At 39.5% G+C, this 7,693-nt stretch overlaps 1 protein-coding gene across 4 annotated transcripts in view; it reads left to right on the plus strand.

Annotated features, from left to right (window-relative positions):
• LOC124260466 (LIM and senescent cell antigen-like-containing domain protein 1) overlaps positions 1 to 2,105 on the plus strand; it is a 55,428-nt gene extending 53,323 nt beyond the window's left edge. For all 4 annotated transcript variants that reach the window (XM_046694799.1, XM_046694797.1, XM_046694795.1 and 1 more), the window contains one exon: positions 176 to 2,105. In XM_046694799.1, the coding sequence (XP_046550755.1) occupies positions 176 to 290 (115 nt within the window). In that variant the 3' untranslated portion in view covers positions 291 to 2,105. The remainder of the gene's footprint in view (positions 1 to 175) is intronic.
• Positions 2,106 to 7,693: the final 5,588 nt, after the last annotated feature.

The raw sequence follows: 7,693 nt of genomic DNA on the forward strand, positions 1-7,693 counted from the left end.
CAAACCCTTGTGGTTTATCATACCCTGTAGATCTGTTACCTTTAGAATATACCCATAGGAAACATCACTACCCAGTGTGGATTATCAGTGGCTCCAAACATTATATGAAACCCTGCCACCTACTTGATTTGCAGTCTGAGGGAGAAGTCTCACCTTTCCATGTGTTTATTTTCAGAACCAAGTTCTTTGAATTTGATCTGAAGCCTGTATGCAAATTTTGCTACGATCGGTTCCCGGGCGAACTCAAGAAGCGGCTGAAGAAAGCTTACGATGAGGCAGCGAAGAAGTGAACATTACACAATCATCAGGAGGATGCCTTAGCAATGTCTAGTCTACCGTTCACAAGGGGAGACCACTCTCCTTGTCAAGGGAGACTACTCTGCTGACTTTGCATGCAAGTTCGGTTTTGAGAAAGCTGATTTGACAGTCAGCTTTTTATGTCATAATAGACTGATCTTAGTCAGATCATAGCACGAAGGACAAATATAGGTCTAGATTAAACATATAATGGCATGTGATACATTTTTATGCTATTTATTTGAAGGAGCATTTACAAAAACATGGTACAGTGGTATTCAAGTGTATGTTTGTATTTTTAAGCATGTTCCGAGTATACTATCATTGTATTGTCTCAGTAAAATCCCTCATAGTGTGCAGGTGCTCATTATAGAATCTTCATCAACTCACATCAACATTGACTTTTAATTTCTACAACATTGAAAACCAAACATTTTTAGAAACGCTTATTTAGATACAAAATTGTCATAAATTGTAAGAATAGTGTGATGAATTTAGTTTTCAAAAATTGTTACATTTCTAGAGGTAAAATGTATCTGTTTTCAAGCCTGCCAGGAATATGCAACATCTCAGGTATTTCATTCCAAGAAAAAACATCTGTTTTTTGTATGGTTTTCAGAAAGTTATTTCATTGTTAGAAACTATCTATTCACATGGTGAGATTTTGGCGTTCTTGTTATGAAAGTTAGACAGACAAATAAAGGCAGGAAGAAATGAGGGAATTGAAACCCGATCCATGCATGACATAGGTGTTGAAACATTTATTGCTGTTGTCAGAGACATCTTTAACACCTACATCACATGAGCTACCAGGGTTTGCTAGATTGATATCAAGCTTAAATTGGTTGGAAAATTCCTGGAAATATTGGAACAGGAAAATGCTATTTCAGCTCCTTTATTGCTCAAGGATTAATTTGGCATCAAGTTATATCTGTTATGTTTTTGGGGTTTTTTTTTTGTGAAATCCGTACTACAAACATTTCATGATTCAGTAAAATAGATAGTTCTTAAACTTTATAATATTTTCATTTCATTTTCAGTCTTCAGATTTTGTCAATGTATGGAAATCAGTGCCTTGTTTATTGTCAGGCTGTGTAATCTTGTCTTTCATATGATACTTTATGCAATTGAGATCTGACTTTAGAATGTGCATGAATTTCTCCCAATTGTAGAGGGTAAGAGTAATAGAATCGACAAGCGTTGGCCAGATGGAAGTGATGAACTGATCAACCTGTTTCTGTCGTCTCTGTTACTTCAGTTCATCCAGGAGTGAACAGTTCTAAGCCCATTTCTGGTGTCCCCCTCTGCAATATTGCTGGAATATTGCTAAAAGCGGCGTAGAAGCAAACTAACTCTAAGTTCTTGTTAATCTATCAGTGATACTTGGACATTAGTTTAATATAATCTTTACAATATATAAAGATATTATAATCTGTGATCAATATCATCAATATCATTAACATGACATGACTTGTTTGTGTTGATAGGGATGTGTGGTTTGAAGTTATCATTGGTTTTAAGATTTTTAAATTAAATTCGATGAATCAGACACTACCTCACTCATTGTTTCATCTTTGCCACAGTGGAACCAGCATGAGTCCTTTAAGATCCTGCCAATAGAGGAAGTTATCATCTGTAAGCATTTCATAATAACAGAATAAAAACTTACATAATTGCCCATCCTTTTTGTATAAAAAAATTTGTTTTGGAAACAAGAAAAACTTTAAAGAATGTTTAAACATAACATAATTGCCCATCCCTTTTTTACATAAAATCATTTTGGGAATAATGTAAACTTTAAAAAATGTTTTTTTCATGGAGTTTAATGATAGTTTTTGTTTATGTTTATTTTTGGTTTGTTTTTTAAATGTTTTTTATTAAATGTGAAATTATCAAGTTTCTGGAATTCATCTGTTATCTTGGCCGCATGAATCTCATCTTCATCCGATGGTACCTGCCGTTCTTGGTGTGACAGTTACAGTCTACACCTGGCTTTGTTGGCATCTGTTAGTGTCGATGTCAATGCATCATCTACATTGTTGTCTAATTCTGTTGTGATTATATGAATGTGATGAATTTTGTCAGCGAAAACCATTTTCATCACAGGTCAACTCTGTGGCCCAAACCCAGCAATGGGCAACCCAAGGTGCACAACATTATAACCATGGTTTATTAGTCAGTTTACATTAAGTATGTATTCTCAGCTCCCTGGGGAGAGTTAAGACTTGCTGTTAGAGCTTTAGAGTCCATGCTTTTGATGGTTCCAAGGAAACAACTCGAGACATTTGTTTACATGGGTTCATTCACATCAGCAGTGAAATAGTTTCAGCATTGATTTGAGTTATAAAATATTGAAATCAGTGTGTGAAATAGCCCCTGTCCCACAAGCCCGTGGCTAGTAAAAATCCAGTCAGGCCAGTATATCTCCACGGTCACTGACCCGAGTGGCAAGTGAATTTTTGTGGGATTATTTTTAAAAAAATATCACTCTCTCCGACTTGTTAAGTTATAATTCACTTTAAAATCATGCATGATTATGGCCTGATAAATTATGGTATTTTACTTTTTGTAATCTTTTGCTTAGCTTCTACACTCAAATTTTGAGCTAGTGAATTATTTTGTGGGCTTGTAACTTTCAGGCATAACTAGCCCAAATTGCTAGCAAAATTAGGAAATTATTTCGCACACTGATTGAAATGATACTTGAATAAATTATGATAAGAGGGCAATTAAGCAGCAATATTTTTATAATGTATTAGTCTTGAAGGAAACAGATTTACACAGTGTAGAGTGACTAGCTTTATAATACAGTTTTAGTAGACCATGTATGCTGTAACAGTTTAGGTGTAGTCCACCAAAACGTCATGGAAGAGCCAATATGGTACAATAGAATCCAGATTATTTTCAAAGCAGCCTACAAAAGAAGTGATATAACCAAACACGACCCTCCCTCCTAACCCAGTTAGTTCAAGTCTGATGACACAAGAACATTTTGTGTAAGTGGCCAAAATATCAAATGTAAATAGTTTCTGAACTTGGACATCAGCACCATGTTACAGTTGTCTAGATTCATGTGTGAGTGTGGAGAATCTTCAACTCGGACATGTATGCTTACCTCATATCTTTCACTGATCTGACAAGAGTTATCCCCCCTGTACATGTTGCTTCTGACCCCATGCATGGCTTTATGAATAAATGGGCTGTTACTATAGTAACATGTTTGTTGTTTGTTGGGAGCTTGCGAATTATGTTCATATACATACAGTTACTCAATTCAAACATTATGGCTGATGATGGGAATTGGTCTCCAGCTGCCATTGCAGATCACAACTTGCAAACGGAGTTGTCACTTTTAAGTGGTCAAGGGTGAGTGAGTGAGTAAAGTTTTACGCCGCACTCAGCAATATTCCAGCTATATGGGGGCGGTCTGTATATAATCCGAGTCTGGATCAGACAATCCAGTGATCAACAACATGAGCATCGATCTGTGCAATTGGGAACTGACGTGTGTCAACCAAGTCAGCGAGCCTGACCACCTGATCCCGTTAGTCGCCTCTTACGACAAGCACTGAAGATCAATATTCTAACCCGGACCTTCATGGGTCAAAAGTGGTCGACCCGTGAAGATCCGAGTTTGAATAGCAACCTATGCTTGTCACAAAAGGCGACTATGCTTTTCCTAAGAGGCGACTAACGGGATCGGGTGGTCAGGCTCGCTGACTTGGTTGACACATGTCATCGGTTCCAAATACGCAGATCGATGCTGATGCTGTTGATCACTGGATTGTCTGGTCCAGACACGATTATTTACAGACCGCCGCCATATAGCTAAAATATTGCTGAGTGCAGCGTAAAACTAAACTCACTCACTCACTCAAAAGTGGTCAAGACATGACTTTGCTTGAATACAGAATGACATACAGAAAGTGGTCAAATGCAACATATTTAGCATTACATTTTCTCAGTGAAGAACAGTCAATTTGGGTTAGATCACTTGTCGGGTGCTAGCGATAATGTGGCTGGCGCGCTGCGAGTGTGGGTTCGAATCCCAGATGTGACGCAATCCCCAGTCTGAGAAAGTAGTCCAAGAAGGGCAATACTCCTGGGAATAACTTTATATATGCACAAAGATGTTTCAGGAAAATGAATGTGTTGCTTTAAATATAATATTTAGATACATCTACTGACTGAATTCAGAGTAAAATGTAGTATTTCTTCCCTAAAACATTATTGAATGAGTGCGTTTGCTTTAAAAGTGAAATTGATCACTGGATTGTCTGGTCCGACTCAATTACTTATAGGCCGCCGCCATACAGCTGTAATTGTTTTTAATGTGGCGTTAAACAACAAAACAAAAGAGTCAAATTGCAAACTGCAACAACACCTGCATTCACTGATAATCCACTCACTTGCCATACAGGTTCAACTGTGTATAAAGACAGGTGAGTTCAGGTGATATGGGTTTAAAGTCGTTCTTAAGAATATTTCACTCATGTATGTGGCTGCTTATGTGCAGCGTGTGTATGTATACTAGCCCATAGTGCCAGCTCACTGAGATACCATGCCGCAGTGAAGCATGAATACCCCACTCAGACACATTATACTGACTCCGAGCCAATCAGTCCTTCTTGTACCCATTAATGCCGAGCGCCAGGCAGGGACCAACAAGTACCATATTTTAACGTATTTTGGTATGACGCGGCCGGGGGTCAAACCCGCGACATTTCGCTCTCCGGGCGGACGCTCTAACCCCACTACACCACGGAGGCGGTCTGTCTAAAAGTAGACAACTTATTGGCAGTATATTGTTTTATGATCCATACTATTGATTTGTCTCATAATTTTGGACACCCGAATATAAAGTTGTTTAACAAACGATCATTATTTTGTTGTCACTTTTCGCTGTTTCTTTCGAGGGAGGACCACTTCTTTGAGTGGCATTTTAGAAGTTGGGAAGTTGGGCCCATTGTCGACACTTCGAAGCGTGAAAAACGGACATCATTGAAACTATACTACTCACACTTTGCTAAGGATCACAAAAATTCGCAACTTTACTTAAACGTAGATTTATAATTTGAAATTGTATCTATTTAAATAATATGGTAACACGTCTTTAGGAAAACAACCACTTTAAGCTAACCTTATGCACTTGATACACAAGTAACCATAAAAATGGTTTTCATGGCACCAATCAACCATGTTTCAAATCATTGCACAGGTCATTGACAAGTTCATAACACATGTCAATAGCAGGTAGGGGATCCACAAGATGCAGTGACATACTGAAAACTTGGATCCATGCTTACCATAGGTTTAGATATTTAAACCAAATTAGATCCCACATAATAGTTTTCTGTTGAATCAATGATTAGCAAGTGTGAATAGTAACAATTTCTTCACCGATGACGGTATCGAAAGAAGCGACCATAAAATACCTTTGATCCGCAGGTTTAACTGAGAACGCGGGCACCACACACCGACCGACAACTTGTATGTGAAATAACCAAACACGACCCTCCCTCCTTACCCAGTTAGTTCAAGTCTGATGAAACAAGAACATTTTGTGTAAGTGGCCAAAATATCAATTGTAAATAGTTTCTTAACTTGGACATCAGCACCATGTTACAGTTGTCTAGATTCATGTGTGAGTGTGGAGAATCTTCAACTCGGACATGTCTGGCTGAACACGGTGCACCAAACATTCACAGATAATTTGTCTTTGTAGCTTAACTCTTCAATCAGCGTGATATTCCACCTAGGACAATGTTCTGTGAACAAAAGTAAACCTGGATAAAACAGTTATGGAAAGAATCCGTCTACAGCCCAGACCCTATCGATAACAGTAAGATTGGGAAATACTTGAACTTGTACTGTGAGAACCCTGCCAGTTCCTTCGACTGTACAGGTGTCAGTGTAAGCAATGAGTATAGAAGGCGTAGATTATCCCTGGTGTAAGAGTGTTCGTTCCCACCACGGCCAGGTGAAGGTCCCAGCTGACGAGTTGTTTCCACACGTACCTCTGACGTCACCGTGCTCCTGGGCAAGTCGCCCTCTCTGATCCACCAGATAAAACAGTGTGTCCTTGATGTTATGGGGTGTTTTTCTGTTGGAGGTAATGTCATTGTTTCGTCACTTCGTGACTTGCGTTCTGTCGTTGCGCAATGTACAACTCACGTTTCGAAATAAATCCGGTATTGGAGGTTTAGTAAATGTGTTGAATGTTTGGTGCCCTGAATGGTTTGGTTGAATATTCGGTACGTGTGTTGAATGTTATAGTGCGTGTATTGAATGTTTTAGTGCGTGTTTGAATGTTTGGTACTTTAATTGACTGCTTGGCACGTGTGTTGAATGTTATAGTGCGTGTAATGAATGTTTGGCATGTGTGTTGAAGTTTTGTAAGTGTGTTGAATGTTTGGTGCATAATTGAATGTTGGTACGTGTGTTGAATGCTTGGTGCGTGTGTTGACTGTTTGGTGCGTGTGTGGAATGTGTGGTACGTGTGTTGACTGTCGTGTCCGTGTGTTCACTGTTTGGTACGTGTATTGAATGTGTTGTACGTGTGTTGACTGTTTGCTGCTTGTGTTGACTGTTTGGTGCGTGTGTTGACCGTTTGTTACGTGTGTTGACTGTCTGGTACGTGTTTTGACTGTTTGGTACATGTTTTGACTGTTTGGTACGTGTGTTGACTGTTTGGTGCGTGTGTTGACTGTTTAGTGCGTATGTTCACTGTTTGGTGCGCGTGTTGACTGCTTGGTCCGTGTGTTGACTGTTTGGTACGTGTGTTGACTGTTTGGAACGTGTATTGAATGTTTGGTACTGAAGTTGACTGTCTGGTGCGTGTGTGGAATGTGTGGTGCGTGTGTGGAATGTGTGGTGCGTGTGTTGACTGTTTGGTACGTGTGTTGACTTTTGGTACGTGTGTTGACTGTTTGGTGCGTGTGTTGAATGTTTGGTGCGTGTGTTGACTTTTGGTACGTGTGTTGACTGTTTGGTGCGTGTGTTGAATGTTTGGTCCGTGTGTTGACTTTTGGTACGTGTGTTGACTGTTTGGTGCGTGTGTTGACTGTTTGGTGCGTGTGTTGACTTTTGGTCCGTGTGTTGACTGTTTGGTGCGTGTGTTGACTGTTTGGTGCGTGTGTTGACTTTTGGTACGTGTGTTGACTGTTTGGTGCGTGTGTTGACTGTTTGGTGTGTGTGTTGAATGTTTAGTGCGTGGGTTGACTTTTGGTACGTGTGTTGACTGTTTGGTGCGTGTGTTGACTGTTTGGTGCGTGTGTTGACTGTTTAGTGCGTATGTTCACTGTTTGGTACGTGTGTTGACTGTTTGGTGCGTGTGTTGACTTTTGGTACGTGTGTTGACTGTTTGGTGCGTGTGTTGACTGTTTGGTGCGTGTGT

The sequence above is a fragment of the Haliotis rubra genome, unplaced genomic scaffold, assembly GCF_003918875.1.
Source record: "Haliotis rubra isolate DU_JTF1 unplaced genomic scaffold, ASM391887v1 Scf764, whole genome shotgun sequence".
NCBI classification, from domain to species: Eukaryota; Metazoa; Mollusca; class Gastropoda; order Lepetellida; family Haliotidae; genus Haliotis; species Haliotis rubra.